General features: G+C 37.3%; 2 protein-coding genes across 2 annotated transcripts; one reads left to right on the top strand and one right to left on the bottom strand.

The window, feature by feature from the left end:
• Positions 1–817: 817 nt before the first annotated feature.
• LOC124842910 (TNF receptor-associated factor homolog 1a-like) lies at positions 818–18,009 on the bottom strand. Its single transcript, XM_047319516.2, has 13 exons — positions 17,892–18,009; positions 16,865–17,082; positions 16,679–16,790; positions 15,992–16,080; positions 15,807–15,875; positions 15,590–15,722; positions 13,839–13,997; positions 13,028–13,376; positions 10,274–10,386; positions 9,214–9,361; positions 8,071–8,543; positions 7,785–7,983; positions 818–2,492 (listed from the first exon to the last, which is right to left on the bottom strand). Exons 2-13 carry the CDS (start codon positions 17,037–17,039, stop codon positions 1,089–1,091), a joined length of 3,423 nt encoding a protein of 1,140 aa, XP_047175472.1. The 5' UTR covers positions 17,040–17,082; positions 17,892–18,009; the 3' UTR covers positions 818–1,088.
• Positions 18,010–22,633: 4,624 nt separating this feature from the next.
• On the top strand, positions 22,634–27,848 carry LOC148194193 (uncharacterized). Its single transcript, XM_088097138.1, has 2 exons — positions 22,634–22,735; positions 23,028–27,848. Exons 1-2 carry the CDS (start codon positions 22,634–22,636, stop codon positions 27,846–27,848), a joined length of 4,923 nt encoding a protein of 1,640 aa, XP_087953264.1.
• The last annotated feature ends 62 nt before the right edge of the window (positions 27,849–27,910 follow it).

Raw genomic sequence — 27,910 nt, 5'->3', positions numbered from 1 at the left:
GGCAAACTAACCAATTAGAAGAGAGAAGAAAAAAATCGTATAGATAAAAAAAAGTTATAAAAAGAAAAATATATGTCAAATATCTATAATAAAAAATTAAGATGAAGACAATATAATACATAAGAATGTAACATGATAATGATGGTTCATATAATGGAGATTAAATGTAGCATTAGTGACAATTAAACATTAGTTATTTAAAAGTTAATATAGAATGTAGAAGGTCTTCTAATTTATCTTATAAAAAGAGACACTCATAACACAAATAACATATGAATTTGACATAAAATGATATTTCTCTTTGATACCATTTTGGAGTAAATACACTATCGTATTAGTTTTTTTATCATGTCACTTATACTCTTGCAATATATCGATATATTGTATTTTAAACGTTAACTTTAAACTAGAAACACATATTAAAAATACAATTGTATTTAAAACATAAAAACCACAACCAATAAAAAATCTAACACGGTCTAATTTTCTATAATAAGGTAAAATTTCACTTTGGAATGAACACTAAAATTTATTTAGTTACTGTTCTATAATTTTTCCAAACGTTAATAAATAATTTGATCCAAAAATTACAAACGTTGTCCCTTATCTTCTGAAAACAATATTCCCAAAAAACCTTGAAAATATAATCCGTCATCCAAAACTGGTATAACTTGATCATACTAGTGACATGTTGTTTAACGATAAAAATAACAATAAATAATTAAATTTAAACATGAATAATTTCACAATCCAGTTCATATTTTAATGATCGTATGAACGTTTAAGGCGAATAAAAAAAGCAGTCCCTTGTAGAATATGTACAGAAAAAACTCAACTTTTAAGATTACATTGACAACACGAATGAAAGAGTATCTATAATCCCAGAAGGCCCAAATCCCAACACTGTTAGAAGCTAGGACATGTATAAATTTATGAAAAACTGGAACCAAATTAATCGGAAACACTCTTTACAAAATGTTTTCCTATCTTGGGGATACAACCTCACTCCAATCTAAAGAGACCCAACAATTTCCTGAAATACATTATTACACTTGTGGATGACCACTAATTTTAATTCTTCTCTCCCTCTAAGGACCATTTGAAGGCCTGAATACAGTATAACCATTCACACCGCATGCCATGTTTGGGTAATCTTGATAGTATGAGTAACTATTCTCTGTGTTTCTCATGCCTAGATAAGATAGATCAGAACCAGCAACCTGCCATTGGTTTGGAGTCAGCCCATCTACCTTGCCATTTCCATATGATGACAGTGTACTTGCCGTCTGAGGAAGATAATCCGGCTGCATATCGAAATGCCGGCCACCGGATGAGCTATACCCTTGTTGAAACCTGGCATCCTGGTAACTTTTTGATCTCTCAAACCTACAAGAACTGGTGGATGATCCCAAATCATCATTTGTACCCAAGTCTCCAGGAAAAGTGAACTGACGATTTAGCAACTGTGGTCCATCATTGAGGGAGTGGAAGGCTGAACTTGCCTTGGCTGCCTTCCCGGTAACATGCTCCTCATCAAGAAGATCATTTATGATATCAAGGTGTGGGAACTCATCCACCAAACCGCCTTGGTTCTGACGCCTGGATGTGCAAGCAGGGAACTCACTCGATACATTGCCCAACGATCTACTGTCTACTGGCTTGTACAAGTCTAGGTTTTGAACATCATTAAGTCGGGAAGGTGGTTCATAGTGTAAGTTTCTGCTGGCTTCCCTGTGAGAACTATCAATCCAATTTGGTCCGTTCTGTAAAACATCTCGACTAATCATACTAAAGGGAACACCAGATTGGGAAGCATTTGAATCCAGTTTGTCAGAGCTCCGGGATAAAAATAGTGGAGATGAAACCAATTGTGGTTGTGAATAACCAGGGGTTGAGTTTACTCCTGAACTAGAGCTGCAATGAGGGAGACTGGCAGCAGTTGAGACTGCAGGATTCCCCATCATGGCATTTCTGTAAGACTGGGGAACATAGCTATGAGTAGCAGGCGAGGGATCAGGACCCAACCTACCAGTTGCACTCACAGAGCGTGCAAGTAGTGGAGCAGTTTGAACCATGGAGACAACCGCTGCTGCGGGCCTGGGACCTCCGGGAACTAGTGGAGCACTAGAAGGCCTTGACATCATAGCCACTTGTGCCATGGACCTTTCGGCTACTCTTGGCGGTGAAGTTTTCTGGATCTCTGCCTTTGGACCAGTTGTTACTTGCGATACAGAAGCTAAAGATGAAGAGACCTCTTTATCAGTTGGTTGTGAGGCACCAAAAGATGTTTTCCTGACAAGAACCGGGTCTCCAATAACTTTAGTTTGGTTTTCTAACTCCGTTTGAACAGGTAAGTTTCGTGGAGGACTACTGGATGAGGATGGAACTGATGTTCTCTTCTCTTTTTGTAGGCTTTCATTGTTAACAGTTCTTTCTGTGATAACTCGGTCTTTGATGCTTTGTTTATTTTGTAGCGAAGGTGTAGCCTCTTCCTATCAAATAAAAGAGCGAAATAAATAAAAATCAAATCAATCATCATTTTTACTACCATTCCAAATTTAATCTCTCACACTTCAAGAAAATAAGTGCTCATATTGAAAAACAAAAACAAATCTTAGCACGTAGTAAATATAATATACATAAAAGATTTCTCATGTATTTTATATTTAACCATTCTGATTGTCAACACTGCATGTTGCTATATATGTTGTTACTTATTTTATCTACGATCAAAGCAAGCTAGCATGTCATCCCAAAGTTAGACTATGGTAAGAATATATCCTACAAGAGCTATGAACATCCCTGTAGTAGAAAAGAGAAGCATGACAAAGCACGGAGCTATTCATAAAAGAAGCGAAGTAAACAAAGCTAGAAAAGCTTATTTGCGCCAACAAAAAGCATCTCAAAGCAAGAGAAAGCTTGTCTCATCAAGAACAGACTTTAAATGTGTCACAACATCAACAACTACTAACACAATATACAAACAATTTGAAAAGCCATTTTCTCTAATAGTTTGAGCCTCCAAATCTAAAGATCAAAAGTTCAAATCTTTGCCAAAACAAAGTTATCTTGAATTTGTACTTCATTGTGGAAAGCCAGGAGTGACGTAGCATCAACGATAGTGAGGTCTTCTCAGTTTGAGATTCAAAGGGTGTTTCCAAAAGTAGTACACATAATACTTGTATGTAATCATTAATTTGATAAGTGAGACCCTTTAACATAGCTTAAGTAGGGTGGACCCGTATAAAACAAGTTATTACTATATTACATCCGATGCTTGCAAAACCTTAGACCTTGATTCCATTGTAACTAATATTGATTTGAAAGGTTTTCAAAATCAGGTTAAGTTTTCCATTTATACAACTATCACTATTCAACCCCACATTCCAGTATGTTTATTTGTATTTTAATTCAAAGAGAGCTTCCAAACACAACAGTCGAAGATTGATCTATTTCAAGTACTTTCTGCAAATATTAGTTGGTAGTATTTTATTATCCAACTTTACCACTAAGCCAACTTTATAACTCCTGCAAATTCAATGCCTTATTTATGTACTTTACGCTATAGGCAAACAAGGTTTTTTGTAAAAGAACATCTCAATCATGTTCTTGACGGTTTCCTAAGGATTACAAGTCCATAAACATCCCAATTTTGTTCTTGATACTATCTCCATTGGTAAAATTGAAACATTTTCTTTAGCTCCTGAATCACGTTTGGAGAATTTTCAAAAAAATATCTAGCTTCAATATTCATTGATGTTCCTCCCTTTGTTTCTACTTCAGCACCTCAAGCAAATAATGTATAAAACATTGTTTTTGATGATTCCTGAGCTGACCTTACTTAGACAAATGATTATAGAAACTATAATGGAGGCTATGGTGGTCATAATGGTGGTTGATGAAGTCATATCCTGAGTGTTAAAAACTAGGAGAAAAAGTGAGGAAGAGAAAAATCAAGTTTAATATCTCGTTAACAATAGATGAAAATTTGAATTTACAATGAGTATAGATAGTTACAGAACAGTTATTAAAACCTGGCGCCAGTAACTTAACTGACTAACATCAACCCAAAAGTGCAGTTAAGAAATGCATCCGTTCAATAGAACCCAAGGTATGGGAAGCTTTGTTAGGGGCTAATTGATTTAACTTCTTAGTTAAGGCCTGTGCCAACTGCTCAAGAGCTGGAACATGCATAACCAAAAGTTGCTTAGCTGAGAGACCCTTTTGCTAACAAAAATTGCATCAATCTCCAGTTCTCATATCAACAATAGGATTGTGAGCAAGTGAAACTGCGCTCTAGTTATCACAGAACACGATTGCAATGGTAAAAGGAAAAACTAGTCAGTTAATAAAGTTTGAATCCATCAGATTTCAGTGGTAGCTTAAGCTACACTTCTGTATTTTGCTTCAGTATAGAACCTGATAACCACTTGTTGTTCCCAAGACCCCTACACGATTAAGTTTGGAACAAAGAATATAGTTGTGCCCAAGGGCAATGATCTGGATATGAAGCCCTGTCAGCATCAGAAAGAGAACTGAAGTAGGGGTGATCATAGATTAAATTTTTCAAAATCTAGTCAGATCCAATAAAATAGATTGTAACTAAAATTTAGATCCATTTTAATTATATCAAATTGATTTATATTTTTTCAATTCAAATTAAATCCACTTTGTCAATTAGATTAAATGTGATATGGGATCGATCTCACTCAGCTTGACATAGTATCGACTCAATGTCTCAAAACACAGGCCCAACTTAACTTGGCCCAACCCAAACCCAACACACCTCAGCCGAACAAAGGGCCATGTCAACTTTGCTCAACTTGGGCCCAAACTCAACACAAGCTAATGTGGGATTGACCCAACTCAACTTGACATGGCCGCCATTGGATGCGAGCATGATGTCTCAACCCAACACATACTCAACTTGACTTGTCCCAATCTAGCCTGGTCTATCTTGGTCCCACCTAGACTTAGACCCAACTAGGCTTGACCTTGGCCATAACCAACTGGTTTCAACCTTGGCCTAGACCAACTCAACTCAACCTTGGCCTGGGTTGACTTGGCTTGTCCTGAGCTAGACTGACTTGGCTCGATATGGGTCCAATCTAACTTGCTTGGGCTGAGATTAACTTGGTCTTTGTTGGGCGAGGCACAACCCAAACTAGGCTTTGCCTAGGACCAGACTAGGACTGACTTGGACCTAATCCAAGTTGTTGAATGTGGGTCGGTCCCGACTTATATGAATGTTGACTTACCCCAAGTCGAGTGAATGTGGACTCACCCCAACTAAGCTTGAGTTGGGCCTATGCCTACTAGACTCGACCTAAGCTCATGTCGACTTGGTTTGACTCTAACTAGGGCCGACTCGTCCTAACCTTGCATGAGTCCAACCAAATGTTGTCTTACTTAGGTGTGGTCCGACCTAGAATTTCATAACTTAAAATGACTTAGACATACCTTGATTTTGGATTTTCAAAATCTAAAAAATTATCGAATTAAATGGATGGGACTTCCAAACATATGGATTTGAATTGAGATACATCTATTTAAATAGAGTAAAAGTAAAATTTGGTTACTTATAGATTGGATTTCAAAATTTTAACTTTTTGCTCAACCTTGAGAGTAAAGGTTGTTCTTGAAGCAAGTGGTTTAAGAAGACCAAATGCAATGATCCTTTTAGATATATTAGGTTTCTTTTGACTTCAACCAGGTGAGATTCAAGAGGATTTGTTATTAATTGGCAAACCACACTAACTGCAATACTTATTTTACGTCTTGTAGTAGTGGTGTATAATAGGGCTCCAATAATTTGCTCCTTTAACCAAACTGTAGTCTTACTTTGGCTAACACTAATCATTGGCCTATGAAGCAACTGAATGTCAGCAATGCATTTTCAAATAGACTTCTTGCAGAGTGGATGTGTATGTGTAAACTACCAGGGTTTTAGGTTGCTAATAAATTTTTGGTTTGCAAACTAAACAAGCCTATTTATAACTTCACTTTATCATAATTCCACTTTACAACCAGTAAATGTGATCGTTATTCATTTATCTAGAACTAGTTCCAAGATTTATGTTCAAGTTTTACCTAGATGATATTATTGGCAACAATGCTCCCTTCATTCAAACTCTGAATCAAGAAGCTGAATTCAGAAATTCCTCGCAAGAATCAGGTGATTTGAATTCTTTTCATGGGACTGAAGTTTGTTGTTAATCTGATGGTTCTATTTACTTCACTCAAGCCAAGCCTATTTCCTCAACAATGGTAGGTGGTTGCAAGCTTACCACATGTCCATTGTAGGCTCCCTTCCGTGTGCTATAATTTCATGCCCAAAAATTAACTTCATTATTAATAGTGTCAGTCATGTCTTCCCCCTCTCAAAGATCGATGGGATGCAGTAAGGAACAAATTGTGCCACTTGAAAGGCACCATTACATTGGTTTTCACCTTCTAACAGGGTTGTGCACTGGTTGTCACAGATCCACATTTAGAGCCCATGTGTTTTCTACTACTAAGATTCTCTTAATGGTCTAAAGAGCAAAAAGTTGTCTTTTAAACCAATTTTTGATTTTGTAAGGTTGAGTTAGGTCAAAACGTCAAGTTTTCATACCCAACGTTATCCACTAGAACAATTGTTCATCCAGTTTATCCAAAACTAGATCTATAGCTAGTTAGATCACCTCTATTCGGTCATGCACTTGAGTTCGTGTTGTCACCAAACTTAGTTGTAACCAAAAAAATTTATTGACTGGCTGACCTGCTCGGGCTTGAAATCCAAAAGGTGGCATGTCATACTTTATAAACTAGTCCGAGACACCACAACACCCAAGGAAATTGGCACACACGCACATGCGTGAGTCACCATATAAGGAAGTAGCAACAGCTGCTTGTAAAAGTGAGTTTAGAGTTTGAAATTTGAGAAAAAGTGAACACTATCACATATTGGGTTTTTTATCCTGAACCGTAGGGGTAAGCTTAAAAGAAATTAACAACTACACAGCAACCCACATTTTGTATTATGTAACATTATATTTGTAGATTATAACATTAATATTGAAAGTTTCACATCGACTAAAAATAAGGTTCCTTTATAGTATATAAATGGATTGAAACCTCACTTTATAAATCAATTTTATAAGATTAAATTAGACTTAAAATCCACTTCTTAATATGGTATGATATCAGAGTCATGAGTTAAACTCTATCCTAACAAAGTTTGTTTGTTGGGTTTGTTGTTCCAATCTCAAACCAAACATCTTCAATTAGAAATGTTTTGTTACAGGCTAAGCCCCTTGAATTGTCCCACGTTCCAAGTTCCATCTTTAGACCAGTGGGTTGATATTCTTACAAAACCTCTTGCTCTTCTAGGTTCTGTTTACTTCGGTCCAAACTGAACTTGGGAGATTGTTCTGCTATTCACCCAACATAAGCTTGTGGGGTTATTATTAGAAAGTATCACTTGCTTCATTTCTTTAAGTGGATTCTGTTTGTCGGCCCACTTTTAGTACCTTCCACCTATAAGTAAGTGATGCTTACCTATTGTAACCATCCCTTTAACAATCAATAACGCAGTCACAATTCTAATACAAAAATTCTAAGTTTCTATTACAAAACAAATGAATTTTATTTTCTAATGACCAATATAAATATCTTCTAAATCATTATCAATCAGAAAAAACTGCAGGTTGAACACTGGTAAAAAGAAACATGAACAAATTAAAGGGATGTATACAATAACCGCAGTAAATTATGAAAGGATAAGCTTATGGTAATAATACCACCTTTCTGACAACATGTTGATCAAGCCACTTTAATCGATCCTGCAAAGAGAGAACAGCACCCTCAGGCTCAGATTCACCTAACTTACGACTTCCAGATTCATTAACATCAACAGTATCCGCAATAGAACCGGATGGCTGACAATCCATTTCGTTTGTCCAACTGCCAGCATTAAATGATGTTTTTACTTGGTTCTTGCCTCTACAAATTAGTGCCAAATCAAGTTAACACACCACACAAATCCCTGACATTCATCTACTTGAAAGAAACACTACACTATATACTTACCTGCTAGGAAACTTTCTGACGTCGAAATTTGAAAAGGAGTTCCCCTTGTGGTTGTCATTCATCACCACTGATGGTAACGAATCAGTAGAACATGTTGAAGAACTGTCATCCATTACTGAACTGCTTCTTTTCTCAGCCATTCCATTTTGTACAGATGACATACTACCTATACCATTGCTACTAGCCTCAGTTGGAGGATGGACTTCTGATGCATCAGTATCCCAATTTACAGGACTCACATCTCTGTCCTCGGAATCAGGCTGAAGCACTTCACCGACCCTATCCACAGAATCAGACACATCAGAAACAACTTCCAGGGAATCAAGCTTTTCATCGAGAGTTTGTACTTCCTCCATGTTAGAATGCTTTTTCTCATCAACAGCATTGCTTTGCTGTTGGTCATGTAGTGCCACAGCTGGTCTCTCATCTCTAACTTTATCCTTTCCTTTTCGATTGTTCCGTTTCTGTTTAGCCTGCAGTGACAACAAAGGATTTTATCAATAGAGAAAAAGAAAATACAACTACTCTCACCAGCCACATGCATATTAACATTCATTTAATCTCACAAATAACCATGCCCAAGTAAAAGGAAGATCAAGAAACAACATCTACGGAGAATTAAAGTTTATAAATTTCTGGAAAATATTTTCAAATTAGATTTAAGTCGCCTAAAGAATGCTTTAGTTGGGCAAATGGAAGGCTGGAAAAGAAAATAAAGGGCCTTACATGTACATGAAACATAAATACAGGCAAACAATGTATTCATGATCTCATTATAAACAAACCGGGCAAAAGCTTGAGGTTTTAATACACAAATGTACTACCTATAGCAGCTATATAAGATAAAAAAAAAATAGTCATGCTACCTGATATTTTGATGCATGTTCTGCAGAGAAACCAATAAAAAAGGTTTAATCATGCTACCTAATAAATAAGATAAAAAATAGTCATGCTACCTGATATTTTGATGCATGTTCTGCAGAGAAACTAATAAAAAAGGTTTAATCCTGAATCTAAAGCTCTAACACCTAAATATAAAAAATTGCATATCAAGATAACTACAGAATCAATAGCGTTTGTGAAATCAACTTGAGGAGATGTAACATCCATTGATAATGCAGATTAGATGAGTGATACACAGACCTGCTTTTTCTTTGACTTCTTTTCCCTCTCATTTCCACGTTTTGCTTTCTGCTCACTTTCAGCTAGCCAGGCTGCCTCTTCTTCACGAATGAGCTCTTCTTGTCTCTTTAGAGCAATAGCTTCTTGGTAGGAAACCTCAATTTTATTGCTGCACCAATTAAGTAGATATCAGGATAATCTCATTCACTTGAATCCTACATATAATAAATGAATACACAAAGAAAACTACATAAAATCCAGGTAAACAGTGAATAAATAGCAAGCACTGACTCACTTCTGCGCAGAAAATGATATTGCACTACATGGGCATGAATAAAGTTCCATGGATCACAAAGTTAACTACAAAGTGCCGGACTGAGACTACTGGTTATCCATCATTCCCCATTGTTTCACATGATACTATTATTAAGTCAAATTCTATCATGTCCCATGGTTGCATATTAATATATCACAGATTCTGAACCATGTATAGTAGAGAAGGAATAGTACACAAATTCTTCCAACTTAACCTCCAGAGTGTGATGGCATGCCCTGAAAGCAAGGTCTAAGTAGAAAAGTACAAAATTCATCATTGCTCATCCACTATTAAATAACATTTAATAGAACTTTTGCAAAAAAAAATCTTCATGCTACCGTAGAGTGCACATTTTGAAATTTGATACACAACCCCATCCATAATTATGTATAAACATTGAGCAATGGTCTTAAAAGAGAAGTTTGTGGATTGCCTAGGCAAGTTCATGGTATGGTGTCTAAAAGCAAACATGAGCCATCCCAACTTGCCCAGTTCACTCACCATTTTAGAACAAAAAATTCCCAGAAATTGTCGTAATATTAAACCCTCATCCCTCTAAAACATAACAACACAACAGTGACTTTTTTTAAATCGCAAAGAAAGTACAACAATCAAACATAAAATATAACATGTTGGATAGAAATGCAAAGGACTGGGTGAATTAAAAGGAATCCTATTCCTAAAACAACGAGAAATTCAGAAGAGAATCTGTAAAGACAAGTTAACAAAAGAAAACCAGAAGAACTCAGAAATAATATATACTACCTGAATATATGGGCAAGGACAAATATTTCCAAAGTCCTTCGACCTAATTCAGTGAGACGCCTTTCATCACGCTCAATAGAATCTTTGTTAAAATCCTCGCCAGAGCTTCCATCCTGCCAAAAAATTATGAACTAGGTTTCTCACCAATCAAAAGAATTTTGGAACTTTCAATATAATATATTTATATAACAATTCCCAGGTTACTCAAAAATCCCCCATTACTGGTGTAATATGTGTCCAAAACTCTAACTAGGCTAAAACTTGTTTTATTTTAAATTTTTTAATATTATTTTGAATTTTTTATTGCAAAATATAGAACACTAGGCCATACCAATATGATATAAATCATCACAATGTCGTTTCCTAAGAAAATAGAAATACAACAACCCAAGATGTTTAGACCTAACTCACTCCCACAAAATTGAATTACAAGATGATGTTTGCACCAACTTATATACTATAATTGATGTGGGATTTGCAACACCCCGCTTATGTTGAGAACTAAATATCTTGAGTGTTAGACTAGATGTTTTTACATAGTTTGATAGCGACCTGATAGTGAACTTGCAATAGGCTCACCAAATCTCACTAGGATATAGGTTAAGATCACTTTACCGCACAACAAAAGGCCAAATGCAATGAAATGGGTCAATAAAGTGACGGTAAAACTAACAGGAGCAGTTACTAAATACAAGCCTAGGCTGATTTGCAAAAGAGATTTTTGCAAAAGGCTGGTTTGAATTATAATGGTGTTTGCACCGGTGGCAATAATTGAAACCACGAGACTAGTGATTGCCACAACCACTTTTGGAGGTGGGGCATTGAATGGAACACTAGAGGAGGAGGTTTATGTGTCAGTCTTGGTCTTGATGTGACAAGGCGTGAAGAGAAGCTGTATAAGTTGAAGAAGGCTTCACATATGGACTAAAAACAAGCCCTTCGTGGCTGGAATAAAAGAATAGATTGTTTTCTTTCGGAGTTGGGTTCAGCAAGTGTACAACAGAATTTGGAGTCTATGTGAGAGTTATTGTACGGGATTTAATGATAGCTTATATCTACGTAGATGGCCTCTAGTTACTGACAACAATGCAGCAGAGATTGACAAGTTTAAAAGGAGAATAACACCAGAATTTGAGATGACAAATTTGGAATTGCTATCCTATTTTGTTTTAGGATGGAATTAGTTTCTACAAGTGATAGAATTTTCATATATCAAAGGAAGTGTGCAACTTAAATATTGAAAAGATTCCATATGTTGATTGTAATTCTACCCCAACACTAGTTGATTGCAGTATAAAGTTAAAAGAAAGAAAGTGTCAAGTAGACAATGCAACCTTGTATAACAAGAATGTTGTTCATTGAGATTTGTGTACACCAACAGAGCTAACATAGTTTCTGGAGTTGAGATGATTAGTATATTTATGGATCATCCAAGGCTTTCTCATTTCCTTTCAGCTAAGAGGATAGAGATATGTGAAGGACACTTCAGGTTACAGGTTGTTGTTTTAATACACGATAAATATTCCTAACAAGGTATTACCTATTGTAACTCGGTTTGTTGTGATGATAAAAGTGACAAAAGGTACAGCATCGCAAGTATTTATGATGTGTGGAGCACCTATTTCAAGGTGTTTTAAGAAGAAATCAGTGGAGGAATTGTCTTTGCCAGAATAGTTTATATTATTTTTTGAGCAAGAGTTGTTGTGTTGTCTCTATTTGTAATCCCCAATCCTAGGGGCAAACTATATTATGTTTTCCTCTTTGCTCTTTCCTTTAGCTTCTGCTGTAAGCCACTAATCCTTATATATGAATAGAATCAGAAGAGATCCAAGTTAAGATTTCTCAAGTTCTTTTTCTTATACACTCCTTCATATTGGTATCAAAGGAAGTCAATCCCACTCTGCCTATATTGTTCAGTGAGAGTGAGAAAATGTCTTCTGCCATTGTCTGCTACCACCATCCCAAAACACCATCTTTTCTCCGGCGACCAGTGCATCTAATGCTTCTCTTCGACACCAAATCTGACCAGTCGCAAACACTAGTTCTCTCTCATAGACCACCTCCGTCAATTTCACCAGCTTCCTCTGTCCATGTTTCAACTTCAATTATTGCCTTCTCATCACTATCTATGTGCAATTCCTCTTGAACACTAGAGGAACTCAATTTCTTTAACTCCATATTTTTAAAACCTTCTTTTAGTTTTTCATTTGTTGTCACTGTGTAGTAAGTGTTGTGGAACATCTATCCATCAGACCTGCCTACTTGTTTTTGGGTCCCCCAATTAATTCGAAAAAGATTAATGGTAAAAATTATTTATTTTTGTCGAAATCTGTTGAGCTTTGTTTCCTTGGCCAAGATTATCATGATCACTTGGAAAAAGACAGTAGTAGTGAAATATTATTAGAAAGTGTTGAACAGAAAAAGCTAAACTTCCAACTTTATGCTCTACTGTGGCAATCTATGGAATCCAATATATTGGGGACCCTCAAAAACATTGAAGACATGAAAACTGTTTTGAAAGAAGGCTCAAAGCATCTTTGCAAATGATATTCAGAAGTTTATGATCATGCTCATAAATTGGCATATCTTAACCCAACAGATCATGGCATGACATCTTTCATAGCTAAAGGCCAATCTACTGTTAAGGAGTTAAACACGTTCTTATAAGCTAACTAACTTCCTGGAAGAAATCAAGAAGTTAGACAAGTTATATAATCAAAAACTTCAAGTTTACTAACCCATTATATTACTCACCTTTGTTCGATTTTGAGGACCTTTTTCATCTTTTGGAGGCAAAGGTTCAATAGCTGCTCTTTCAAGTAGCAGTAGAACATCATCCACCAGTACAAACATATCTTTCTCGGCACGGACAATTGGCGCTGGCATTTCTTCAGCATCCAACAATTTTACCCTTCCTTTCTTGCACTTAGTCTGACCTTCAAGAGCCCTCAACCCACTATACAAGGAGTCCATTACTAAAGTAGAAGTTACTTCTTTTTCTATAAAGAAGTGTTTCACAACTACTTTCAAAATTACATTTGTCTTTTCCCTTGACATGCGACGCCTAGAAGTTTGATCAATTTCCCGCCAAAATGTACAGAAGCTGCGGATCATGCAAAGTACCATTTAGATCTACCAATAAAATCATACAACACAAATTCAAGTGCTAATGATATAGATACAGTATACTACATATATGTCCCAATTAAATATGTATGATGACAGATTAAATTTGTTATAGGTTAATACTAAACAGGACAAAGTTCATATTTCATATGCATAAAAACTACACAAGATGCCTACAATACATCATATACCATTATCACATCAACCAGATTAAACTAAGTATGCATCTCGTCATTTATTTTCTTAGCAATATGCCTACATTTTTTTACATTCAGGATTAAAGGAAAACTAAATTTAGTAAGAATTGATACTTCAAGCAACATGAAATTTTTATACGACATTTAGAAGCACAATAAAATTTACAGCATGTATAATGAAACCATTTAGAGTACACATACAAGTCAAAAGGGTCATGTTATTGAAGATGAGCATGAAATACCTTGACCACCTAGCTTTATCCTCTATCAACTTCCCAAGCTTGCTTCTTCTTTCCTCCACAAAACGCCGGCAAATTTGTTCTACATTTGTCAAATATACCCTAACAAGTTCTCTCCTATACTGACAATCAAGGCACCGAAAAGGCCTGTCAGCTTTCTCCCTGCACATAAATAAAACTGGTTACAAACATCTGAAACAAAGATGGAGATTAATTTTATTTTTTTAGAATTACAAACCTTTTTTGGAGATTAATTTATTTATTTTTATCTTACTTAGCTACACTCCCCTTCAAGAAATCAATGATCAAAGATGGAGCGCCATTTGCATAGGCCAATGCATGTTGAACGCTACTATCTTAATCCTATTTCCACTATAATACGGAATTTAAAGCCTATTCAAAGTGAAGCATGGAATGTATGCTTGTTTAGATAGGTTAGATAAGTTGGTGGGAGACATTGATGAGATCAATAAGATTAACGCTCAGATTGAGAGCTTCAAGAGAAAATCTGGATTTTTGGTAGCCTAATAGCTCAATGTGCACTCAAAACCAAAACTCTAGCACAATGGTGGGAAACAATGGTGATGAACATCCAAAATTACAAATGTTAGCTATTAGAGTATTGAGTTTGATTTGTAGTCCATCCAGTTATGATCGTAACTGGAGTGCTTTTGAGAGGGTAAGAATTTAAATTTATGAAATTGATTTACAATTATTTACCTATACCACTTAGTAGGCAAGTATGATGTGTTGATTAATTTTATAATTATCCACACCAAGAAAAGAAAGTCATGGCTAATTCAAGACTAAACAAGCAGGATGTTAGAAAAATAAACGACAATAATACTAATGATCTAGCTTATGATGATGAATGGACTGTGGAGGAGAATGAAGCAAATTCAACTTTGGACGCTTCAGGATGATTTGGAGGTTCCACCAATTGTTGATAACAGCGAAGTTCATGGAGGAGATGGCATTAATGAAAATGAAGATCATGTGGAGGAGGATGACTCTCCTGCTTTTTATTATGAATGATCTCCTTGGATAATTTGTTTGTATTAATCATCTTAAAATATAAGTCATTTTATGAGTAATTCTGTGAATTGTAATCATATTTTTAGTTGTGCTATGTATTGGATCTTACTGCTTAAGACGTATTACGATTTATTTATATTGTCCATATCATTTTAAATGCATGCACAGGCTATGAATATAATTTTCCACATATGCACAACTCTTATGATTCAAATTTCAATTTTTATCCCCCTTTCTATCCTCGAGTTTGACAACATCGTCTAGGATCATTTTAGCAAAAGGAAAGGGACATGTAAGATTCAAAACAAACATTCATGCAGTATAATATCAGCCACAAGGTCAAAAAATGTGGCTGCATGCAACAAATTCAGCAAAGAATTGTTGTTTGCTGCTGCACGATTTAGCAACATATACTGCCAAAAAAACAAAGTGATTTTGCTTCATAAAGTCATACAACAGCATGAGCACAAACAGAGGCCACCAGCTCCCAAACTGCTAAAGCCAGAAAGCAGATGGGAAAGATGGCGTACCGCCTTTTCCTGCTATGGCAGCTATTAACAACTGAGAAGTACATTACAGAACATTCATATATTCTTCCAAGTAATAAATGAAGTCAAAACTACGCATTAATCCATATTAACAATTGCTTAACAGTATAAAAAATGGTAGAGCGTATCAGTAAGATTAAAAAACAAAAAATAAAATAATAAATAAAATACCTAATAACTTGAACTTGCGCTTTTATTATCAGATTGTCAGATGCGTCAACAAAGCCATCATACACTTTTGAGAGTTCCATAAACTTTTTCCATCCCCAATCATGCTCCTTCTTCCAAAATCGGTGTAATGTATCTAAAATGGTCAAGTAAAAATAACTCAAACACTATTAAAGAAATTGTAAACTCCAATAATGAAGCCAACCATTTACCAACCGACCAGAATATTTTGATTTCTTTGGATCTTTATTGACCACAGCTATTGTAAATTGCGCAAAATGACTCCATCCTGTATTACCCGAAAAAAAGAAGGGGAGAACCAAAGACAAGTCATGCACTATGGAACCAAGAGTAGCTAGTGAGACTAACTATAATTAATGCATCTGAAAAATTCAGGAATCAAACCTGGAAGAAGTTTGTCATGATTAGCAACACAAAGAAACAGAGAGAGATGATTGCAGACATCACAACCTTGTGGATAAATTAAAATATACCTGCCACATACCACAGCATGATTAGAAAAAACTTCAACTAATATGTACTGCATATTTCAAGTCATAAGGACTGCCTCGGCAAACCATATGCACCCATTCTATGATCATGTTCTACTCCTGATATACTTCACAACTTTCAAAAATAAAAACATATTTTTCCTTGTTTGACAAATCAAACTCTTGTACAATCATATTTTTTTGTACATGTCTTAAAACTGCAGAGTACTTGAAAGAAATGTAACCCCAAATCCAATATTTATTTCCCCCTTAATAGTGAATCTTAGAGATAAATTCAAACAATAAATTTTTCAAGACTCACGAGTTCATAATAAACTTGACACTATGAGTGAATGAAGCCATAATGGTCAATTAGGCTGCAATAACGGTGTAAGCAAATGTTATTAACCAAAATAGAGTTAAATGAGGGATGGAGAAAGAAACATCATCTTGGACCACACCTTTTTCATGAAACAACGAGCTCGGAGTAAACAAAGGCATAAAGTTGCAAATCAAAATTATACAGACAAACAGAGAGGGTTTAACACTAAAGCACACCAAAATCCAGGCAAGGCAGGTAAGTTTATCCCAAGTCACATACCACTTGTAGCTGCCAACCTCAAACGGACTACTGCGAAGTTCCCTTCTGGTAATCTGAGAAAACTTTTCAATCTTCCATGTATATCTTCCAAACAATTCTGAAGGTTTTGGTCCTGTTGATATAAAACAAATTAGATTTTGAACAACTGTCAGTGGAAATTTTGAATTTAAATTATTACAAGTTCACCTTCATCATCCTCATCAGTGTCCCAGTAAGGAGGTGAAGTTGACGGGCTTCCATTCTCCACCTGCTCAGAAGATCGCCATTCAGCCACTGCTTCCCCAGATTGACCATGCTGCCCACTAAAAGTTCCCTCTGAAGACTTTCCCACTCCAGATTCCTCACTCGTAACCCCGGCCATTTCCTTATAAACTACTATTTCTCTAACACTACTCTTACAACACCTGCCATGCCAGATATGGAATCACACATACAAAGTGAAAATATGAGCCCCCTTAAGCCCCACATTACATTATAACCTTGAAAACCGTTCACACAATTTTAGACACAACACAAATAAACTATTGTAACATTAAGTACTCCATTTTCCACTACATCACAGGAAATTCTATAAAATATACAATTATAATGATTAAAAAAAACAAATTTTCGTAAAACAAGTTATTATTTCCACACAGAAAAAAAGAAAAAGATTAAGAAGTGCAATGCATTGTCACGAAAATTGAAGATAATACAGAACGAATTCAAACAGCAGTAGTTCACTAATTAAAATCCAACCAATCACATAACAAAGGTTTGATTCCTTCCCCTCATTTCTCAAAATCCAACATGCAATAATTATAGATAACCCCGAAAAAAACCCTCCAATGTCATTAAAACCCAAAAACCCACCTCAGACAAAAAAAAATAACAAGAAATAATAAACCATGATAAAACCCCAATATAAAGACTTAACAATAACAAAAATAAACCCCATGTCAATCAAATAAATTAGAACAAGAGGGGAATTCAAACTAGTAGGAAGCAAGTTTAGACAAATGGAGTTGCTTGACCCAAATTGTAGGAAACCCACAACGGAAAATTCGTGATAAAATCAACACCGAAAAACACCGAGATCTTGGGCAAAGATTCTCGTGTAAAACATGTACAGAAATCGAAGAAATGACGCACAGGAACAGAAAAAAAACAGCTTAATAAAAAAAATTAACAGGAAGTAGGGGAATCGACGTCGGATCCCAATTAGGGCACACACCTGAAATCGAAGGAGCAGACAACAAGAATAACTGAGATTTTAGAGAGAGAAAGGCAAAGAGAGAGAAAGAGCGTGAAAGAAAGAAGAGCAAGAACAACACATAGGCAAAGACATTACCCAAAATCGAAAATTAGTATTTTTGTTGTCTTTGTTTTTGTTTTTATTATTATTATTATTATTATTATTATTATTATTATTTTATTACGTTCTTATTATTATTAATTTGTTTTTTATAATTATCTTATTTTTATTACTGGTTTTTTATTTTGTATTTTCTTATATATGTAATGATTTTTTTAATTATTTATGTTTTAACGAGAATCTTTGTATTGAGAGTGAGTAAAAGGTTGTGTTTACACAGTTTAGATAGCGGTTTAATTATATTAGTGTTTACTTTATTACCATGTATTCACCTTTAAAAAAAATTAAATATAATAAATAAAATGATAATATATAAACATAAAAAAAATTTAAAAAAAAAATTAAAATTAAATTTTCCATCCATTTTTTTATACTTTTTGTCTTAATTTATTTTGCGCGTAGATTGTGATAATTGGTAAGCAATAAACATATTATTGTACTAATTTAATTTGTTTTAATTTGATCAAATATTTTTATGTAAAACAAACTTATTACAAATCTTATTTATCTTGTCAATTTTAAAAATATTTTTTTTCTAATCTTTTTATTTAAGTATATTTTTATCTTGTCTATCTGTATTGATTAAATAAGTTTAGTAATAATAAACATTATAAGTCTATCTATACATTAATTAGACATATACATTAAACAAATATATTCATATACTAATTATACGTGTTTATAAATATACATTACACGAGTTTGTTTATTTATTGATTAGATGAGTATTACAATACACATTTTATGAGTTTGAACATGTATTTATTATACGAGTCTAACAATAAATATTATATGAGTTTACCAATACATATTATACGTGTTTATAAATACACATTACACGAGTTTGTTTATTTATTTACTACATGAGTATTACAATACACATTTCATGAGTTTGAACATGCATTGATTATGAGTCTAACAATACATATTATATGAGTTTACCAATACATATTAGACAAATATCTTAGTGCATTGATTAAAAGAGTCTAACAATACACATTGGACAAAATCTTTTTATACACTAGTTAAATGAGTATGTTCACAACACTTATTAGACGAGTCTAACCATATAAGTTAGACGTGTTTGTTCTTACATATATATTAATACACAACTATGTTTATTCTCTAATTAGACGAGTCTATTTATATACTAATTAGACGAGTCTGTATATATACTAATTAGACAAATATAACAATATACATTAGACGAGTGTGTCCATGTATTAAAGTTTATAATTTTCTTAAGAGAGAAGGGAAGGATGTCAAGTTAAAAAGATAAGAGTTAGGTAGAAAATTTGTCGTTTTTTTATCGACGGATTTAACAACGAATAAATTTGTTAGTTATATAAATTTTAAATTATCGAAAAAATTTATCAATAAATAAAATATGTCATTGCGATAAATTTTACTGACAAATTTTGAAATAGATAATTATAGATAAATTTTATCAAGTTTGTTCGTAATTGAAATTTGCATTACTTACAAATAAATTTTACCAATAAAAATAAATTCATAATCATATACAAAATCGAATAAATGAAGCGTAAGATAATAATTTTTTTTCAAGAAGTAAGAGAATCAAAAAATGACATCGGATCCCAGGAGGACACACCATAGTAACATAAAGACATAACTATTTTTTTTTTGTCTTTATTTTGTTTTTTTTATTATTATTATATTCTTATTATTATTATCTTATTCTTATTACTATTGATTTATATATCTAATGATTTTTTTAATTATTTATGTTTTACCGAGGAATCTTTGTATTCTAGAAATTTAAAAGTGGGTAAAAGATTGTGTTTAAGAAATTTTTTACAAAGTTTAAATAGCATTAGATGTTTAATTATATTGTGTTTATTTTATTACAATGTATTCATCTTTTTTTTAAAAAAAAAATAAACTTAATAAATAAATAAAATGATAATATATAAACATCAAAATAAAAAAAAAGTTAAAATTAAATATTTCATCAATTTTTTTATACTTTTTGTCTTAATTTCATTTCCACACTCTTAACAAGATACAAACTAGATTGTAATAATTGATAAGAAAGAAATAAAGATTATGTTCCAATCATTTTTTGTTGTACCAATTCAATTTATTTTAATTTGATCAAACATTTTTATGCAAAACAAACGAAAAATCTTGTCTATTTTGTAAATTTTAAAAATATTTTTTTTTAAATTTTGTTTTTTATTTATATATATTTTTGTCTTTTCTATCTTATCCATATATTGATTAAACAAGTCTGATAATAATAAATACTAGACAAGTCTATCTATATATTAATTAGATGAATCTAACAATGTACATTAAATAAGTTTATTCATACACTAATTATAGGAATCTACAAATACACATTACACAAATTTGTTTACTCACTTATTAGATGAGTATTACAATACACATTAGATGAGTTTGAACACACATTGATTATACGAGTCTAGTAATACATAGTATATGAGTGTTCACATATTAATAATTATGAGTCTACCAATACATATTAGACAAATATGTTAGTGTATTAATTAGAAGAGTATAGCAATAGCAATACGCATTAGACAAATATTTCTATATACTAGTTAAATAAGTATGTTTATACACTGATTAGACGAATCTAACAATATAAATTAAACGTGTTTGTTCATACACATATATTAATACACATTAAACGACTATGTCTATTATCTAATTAGATAAGTCTGTCTATATAATAATTAGACGAATATAACAATACACATTAGAAGAGTATGTGCATATATTGATTAGATGAGTCTTAGCAGCATATATTAAAAGAGTCAGTCAATATATTGATTAGACGAGTCCAACAATACACATTAGACGAATTTGTTCGTACATTGATTTCTATTTTTATCGAGTTTATTCTTCATATTTTTATAATCTATCTTTTGTATTTTTAAAGAGTTTACTCTGTATGTTTACATGTGTTTTATGCTTTGTATTTCGACCTCTCATTTTCTCTGTGCTACCTCTCATTTTCCAATCCCTTTCTTCGCACACTTTCTTCGTGCTTCTTTTATGTTTCCAAAGCCTTTTAAACTCACATTTGGTTCACTCCAAATCATATAAAGCTCACATTTTGTTGACTTAAAACATTCACTTAGTACATTTCCAAACACTCACTCAGTGATCAAAAAAACTTATTGTTCTTTTCAAGACCCACTCTCTAAGGTTCGCTCTCACATTTTGATAGTCTCATTTGGTGTTATTTACTACTTCAAGGAAAGTATAATTGATCAAACTCTAATTTAAGGTTATGATTTTTGTTTAAATACTTTATAATCGAAAACAATTATGTTAACAAGATATTGTGTTTCTCTTGACAGACAACAACTCCATCTTTTTTGTGTTTTGTTGTAAGTTTTGTTTAAGAGATTTAGTCAAAACCTTTATTTGTTTTCGTTGTGATTTGTGTGTTGGTTTCATTTGGTAGGTGGAAGATCAGGATATTTTTCACTTGTCATTATAAAAAATTGATTCTATTCAATTATGAAATTAACTAATAAATTATAAATGCACAAATATTATAAATTAGAAATGTGGATTACAAATTATATAATATTTGAATTATGACAATTAAAAACATCATATTATAATTCAAATAATGGTAGTTCAAACTATCACTATATATATACTACATTTATTTTGTAACAAAAATATTATGACGGTTTTATCTACTGTAATTTACATTCAGAAAATGTCATTTTATACAATGTAATAAATGACAATTGTTGCGACAATTTACTTGAAATAATCACGTTATATTTTGTGGCGGCACGGATTATAGCGGTTTTCAAAACCATTTCAAACGCAAATGACGATTAAAATTATCTTAATTTACAAAGATAATTACCACAATTTACATTATTTTTTATAGTGACAACAATGTTATTCTTTTTCAATGATTTTTTATGAATTTTTTTTAAACTTTGATTGGAGAAATTTTCTGCCAAGAGTTATTTTATACTAAGTGAGATAGTATTTTAGTGGTAAAAGAAAGACAACAAATAAAACCCCAACCACTATTGTTATTAATCATCAATGAAGAAAAAATCTTGATTGATGTTAATAAAGGAAAGCTTTATCATAGTAGAAGAAAAATTGTTATTACCATCAACCAAAATTCATAAGTAATACTTAAATTTAATTAATAAATTTAACCGACAGAATATGAATTCTATTATTAATTATGTAAAAAAAATCCATCGATAAAATCCGTCAATAATTATTAATAGAAAATTTCGTTGGCAAAATCTATTTCTTCAAATTAAAACCCCAAAGTTTCTTCTTCTTTACTCTTGCAAACCACTATTACCACAATACAAAGGTCCATTACTGCATTGAAATCCAATTTTCTAAACTTTCCATTACAATAACACAAAGATTCACTACTCCATCACGCCTTCCATGGATATGAGGAAAGAAGGTGTATCCGCAAGGGCCGGACGTCGTAAAGAAGGATCCATGTGAGCGGACCCCCAAGCTAATTGGGCGGATCTCCATGCGGACGAGGCGGACGCCCATATCACATGGGCGGACACGACGAGCAAAACCGGACGCCGTACGGAAGAGCCCACATGGGCGGATCCCACATGGGCGGATCTTCGCGGACACGGCCAGCAAAACCGGACGCCGTACCAAAGAGCCCACATGGGCGGACCCCACATGGGCGGATCTCCGTGCGCGCGAGGCAGACGCCCATTTCACATGGGCGGACGTCCACGCCCGCCAAAACACTAATCAACATGACTTAAGGAAAAGTAGCCTGGTTTAAAGGTAAGTAGAAATTAGAAGCTATCGGGCCGTTTTGGGCCGTGATTAACTTTTCACTAATCCCAAGCCCATAGCGAAAACTATAAATACAGGTCCACGGTGAGTGGTAGATAGGTTACATTGAATGCACATTTATTGCTACTACTGAAAATAGCCACTGCTCTGAAACTGACTTTGGCATCGGAGAATCTTTTGTAGGTCTCCACCCCTCCGGATCAAGAGGAGAGCCAAAGCGCCAGGAGAGGACCCACCACTGAGACAAGACTACGGGAGGACTTGGAAGACTTGGAACCGCACAGCCCTACACCTCCGAAACATTTGGCGCCCACCGTGGGGCCGTGTGATTTAAAAAACCCAATGGTGACCACGAGAAACATGAGCTTAGACGATCCCGCTGAGATGATGCGCGTGCTACAACAAAAAATGGACGAGATGCAGCAACGTCATGAAGAAGAGATGGCGGCCGTGAAGGCCGACTGCGAAGCCCGGATAGCTCGGGAGATCGGGCGGATGGACGGGGGAGAACGAACGAAGGATAAAGGAAAGGGGGTGGAAGGAGAACGCCCGCCCCCGGGTACCGAGAGCGATAGGACTTGGAGGCCTTCTGGATCGGAGGCAGAGGAAAGCAAGGCTAAGTCGGTGCATGCGGAAAGCGCTGCCGAGGACGGGCGGATGGTTATCAAGCCGGATCCTTCATCCACCCTATTGCTTCCATTCACTCAAAGCATAATGAATGTCCAAATCTCGGAGCAATTCATGGCCCCGCAGTTCAAAATGTATAACGGAACGACGGACCCCGCGTCCCATATCCAGACATTCTCAAATGCGATGGCGTTCCGGACAGGCAATGACGCCATTTGGTGCCGAGCATTCTCGCTCTCGTTAGAAGACGAGGCACTGGAATGGTTCAACACCCTCCCCCCTAACTCTATAGAAAACTTTGCTGATTTGAAACAACTATTCATCAAGCAATTCGCGGCCAGTAGCACCCAGGATTTGACCGTGTTTGAATTAATGACCCTCAAGCAGGGGAAGGACGAAACATTACGGACGTTTATGGATAGGTACCAGAAGACCGTCCGCCGCGTAAAAAGCTTGACCCCTGAGCTTGCCCTTCATTATATCCTGCCGGCCCTAAAACCGGGACCATTCAAGGATAGTGTCTGCAGGCGTGCTCCTAAAACAATGGAGGAGCTGAGGGAGAGAGCAGCTGACGAGATAAGGGTGGAGGAGATGAAACTCTCCTACAAAAAGGAAAATCAAGAAGTTAGAGAAAAGGCGGACGGTAATAAAATCGGTCCGTCGACGAGAAAAACGTTCGGCCTTAGGCCCGGGGAGCACAAGAAAGGACCCCGCTTCCAACAGTATACACCTTTGAACGCCTCAAGGGAGAAAATCCTTCGGGAGGCCCTGAGTGCAGAGTTGATAACAGAGCATGAAGGGCTCCCGACTTCGAAGAACGCTGACCGGAGCAAACACTGCTCCTACCACAAAAACATGGGTCACAGCACCGAAGAGTGCTGGACCCTCAAGGACAAAATAGAGGAGCTCATCCGGGCGGGAAAGCTCAAGAAATACGTCCGCGATGAGCGTCCGCCACAACCAACCGAACGGCCTGCTCAGAGGCCGGCCTACCGAAAGGACAAGCCAAAGAACACGAGGGCGGAGCGACCACGCTCAGAAAGGCGACCAAGCCGAAGCCGTAGCAGGGAGCGCCCCTTGAGAGGGCATATCAACACCATTTCCGGAGGATTCGCGGGAGGAGGATCATCTTCCTCCGCCCGTAAACGCCATCTTCGAGCCCTCCATTCCGTCCATGCGATTGACAAGCCGCGCCGCTCCATGCCGCCCATCACATTCTCGGACGAAGACTTTCACGCCCCTGATCCCGACCAGGACGACCCAATGGTCATAACGGCAGAAATAGCACGGTACGGGATAAGCAAAGTTCTAGTTGACCAAGGAAGTTCGGTCAACATCCTTTACTGGAAGACTTTCCTGCAGATGGATATCGCAGAAGACCTGATTGTTCCTTACGATGGGCAAATAGTCGGGTTCGCAGGAGAGAGAGTTGACACAAGGGGATACGTGGAGTTGAGGACGAGGTTGGGGACGGGACGATCTAGCGAGGAGAAGAGGGTCCGGTATCTGCTGGTAGAGGCTAGCACATCATATAACGTGCTGCTCGGAAGGCCGTGCTTAAACGCTTTTGGAGCGATCGTCTCTACCCCCCACCTCACAATGAAATACCCCTCCGAGAAGGGAACTATTTGTACAGTCTGGGCGGACCAGAAGACGGCGCGAGAATGTGACGCAGCAGGGCTGAAGTTGCACGTCCGTCCCGTAAAAGGGCGGGCGGCCGGCTCGGAGGTGGCCATGGCCGACCTTGACCCTAGGACGAATACCGAGGACCGGCTGGAACCTATGGGAGCAACCCAACCTATCCTGATAGGAAAGGAACCTGCCCAAACCACTCTCATCGCCAGGGAGCTGAACCCCGAAATGGAAAAGGAGTTGAGAGCACTCTTGTGGAGGAACCGTGATCTCTTTGCATGGACGGCAGCAGATATGCCAGGCATTCATCCTGCGGTGATGTGCCACAAGCTCTCGCTTTTCCAGAATGCACGACCTATAGCCCAGAAAAAGCGAAGAATGGGCGAGGAGAAGCGCAGGGCGGTTGAAGAGGAGGTAGAGAAGTTGAAGAGAGCCGGGTTCGTCCGGGCAGTCACCTACACCACATGGCTAGCTAACGTGGTCATGGTGAAGAAGGCCAACGGGAAGTGGCGCATGTGTACCGACTACACGGATCTGAACAAGGCCTGCCCAAAGGATTCGCATCCCCTACCCAGCATAGACGCCCTGGTGGACGGCGCCTCCGGACACCGAGTGTTGAGCTTCCTGGATGCGTATTCCGGGTATAATCAGATACCCATGTACGGACCAGACATTGAGAAGACAGCATTCATCACAGAGAAGGCTAACTTCTGCTATGAGGTTATGCCGTTCGGCCTGAAGAATGCGGGGGCGACATACCAGCGCCTCATGGATCGAATCTTCCGGGACCAGATAGGCCGGTGCATGGACGTATATGTGGACGACATGGTGGTCCGATCGGCAGATGGAGAGGGACACATCCAAGACCTTGAGGAGGTTTTTCGCCAAGTAAGGAAATTCGGCATGCGCTTGAACCCCGCAAAGTGTACATTCGGGGTAGCCGCCGGAAAGTTCTTGGGTTTTATGCTAACATCAAGGGGGATTGAGGCTAACCCGGACAAGTGTGACGCGGTACTGCAAATGCAGAGTCCGGCCACCCTTAAGGAAGTCCAGAGACTGGTCGGACGCCTCACTGCCTTGTCCCGGTTTATCCCCAAGCTAGCAGAGCGGATGAGGCCGGTCCTGCGTAAGCTGAAGAAAGGGGCCGGCCCGTCATGGGACGACGAATGCGAGCGAGCGTTCCAAGACGTCAAAGCCATCCTAAGTAACCCACCGGTCATGAACCGCCCGGTTCCGGGTGGAGATTTGCATATCTTCTTGGGAGTATCTGAAACGGCCGTCAGCGCCGTATTGATGCAAGAGCGGCCTCAAGCGAGGTTAATTTACTTCGTGAGTCGAACGCTCCTAGATGCAGAAACCCGGTATCAGCGGGTAGAGAAGGTGGCCTTGGCTTTATTGCACGCGTCCCGAAGGCTTCGCCCTTACTTTCAAAGTTATCAAGTGATAGTCCGGACGGACTTCCCAATCTCCAAAATCCTCAGAAAGCCGGACCTAGCCGGACGGATGGTGGCATGGGCAGTAGAGCTCTCAGAGTTCGGCTTGCGCTATGAACCAAGGGGATCGGTTAAAGGCCAACATTTGGCAAATTTCGCGGCCGAATTACCCCCATCCGGCCTAGAAGACTGGAATCTGTACGTGGACGGAGCGTCCGGGCGTTCGATAAGCGGGGCCGGCATCGTTCTTGAAGGCCCCAACGGATTCTTACTGGAGCATTCCTTGATATTCAAATTCAAAGTATCCAACAACCAGGCCGAGTATGAGGCCCTGGTAGCCGGCCTCGAGTTGGCAAAAGACATGGGGGCGCGGAGGATAACCTGCCGGACGGACTCTGAGTTGGTGGTAGGCCAAATGAACGGCAACTTCCAAGTCAGAGAGGAGCGCCTTTTACGATACTACCAACGAGCGGCGAAACTCGCAAGAGCGTTCGATAAAGTTGACATACAGCACATTCCCAGAGAACAAAACACGAGGGCGGACATACTGTCTAAACTCAGTTCGGGAAAGGAAAAGGGACAGTTGACTACTGTCGTGCGGCAAGTTCTACTTCAGCCTTCGGTAGAATGCTCGGCGGTATCCGATGGAGGGCAGGACTGGCGTGCAGAAATCAGGGAGACCATGACCCGCCAGGACGAGGGGCGGACGGTAGGTCCGGGCGAAGCCAAGAAAATCGCCCGTTACCTTATCGTGGGGGATGACTTATACCGAAGAGGATTCTCCTCCCCCCTCCTTAAGTGCTTGGGGAACGAAGAGGCACGCTATGTCATGGACGAACTACCCGAGGTCCTATGGGCATATAGATGCACACCTCATGGAACCACAGGCGAAACCCCTTTTAACCTAACCTATGGTACTGATGCCATGCTGCCGGGTGAGCTGGGCGAACCGTCCTTAAGGCGAGAAGTCGAGGACCTGAACCTCAACGATCAAGAGTTGAGAATCGAATTGGACTCCCTGGACGAACGGCGTGACCGAGCGGCGCTGAGGGCCGAAGCTTGCAAACGAATGGTCGAGAGAAAATACAACTCCAAGGTCCGCCCAAGAAGTTTCCAAGAGGGGGATTTAGTATGGAGAAAAGCGGGGGATGCCCGCCGAAACCCGGCGCACGGAAAACTCGCCGCCAAATGGGAGGGGCCATTCAGGATAGTGGAAGCCCCGGGGAACGGAGCCTACAGGCTGGAACGCATGGACGGACACCCCATCCCCAACACCTGGAACGCCACACATTTAAAGTTTTACTTTAGTTAATGTCAAATACTTGTTCCCATGTACCCCCATGATCAATGAATCAAGATACCTGTTTTCTCCCA

The sequence above is a fragment of the Vigna umbellata genome, chromosome 8 (genome assembly GCF_029865625.1).
Source record: "Vigna umbellata cultivar VRB3 chromosome 8, Vumbellata_1.0, whole genome shotgun sequence".
NCBI classification, from domain to species: domain Eukaryota; kingdom Viridiplantae; phylum Streptophyta; class Magnoliopsida; order Fabales; family Fabaceae; genus Vigna; species Vigna umbellata.
Note: the sequence above shows the minus strand (reverse complement) of the source record. Positions and strands in the feature narration are given on the sequence as shown.

Coding starts and splice junctions, on each gene's coding strand:
- LOC124842910 (XM_047319516.2), bottom strand. CDS start 17,039: ATGGCCGGGGTTACGAGTGAGGAATCTGGAGTGGGAAAGTCTTCAGAG. Junction 16,081..16,678: donor GAGGTTGGCAGCTACAAGTG/GTATGTGACTTG, acceptor GGTATGTGGCAG/GTATATTTTAATTTATCCAC. Junction 15,723..15,806: donor AAAGAAATCAAAATATTCTG/GTCGGTTGGTAA, acceptor TGACCATTTTAG/ATACATTACACCGATTTTGG.
- LOC148194193 (XM_088097138.1), top strand. CDS start 22,634: ATGGGCGGATCCCACATGGGCGGATCTTCGCGGACACGGCCAGCAAAA. Junction 22,736..23,027: donor CCCCACATGGGCGGATCTCC/GTGCGCGCGAGG, acceptor AATCTTTTGTAG/GTCTCCACCCCTCCGGATCA.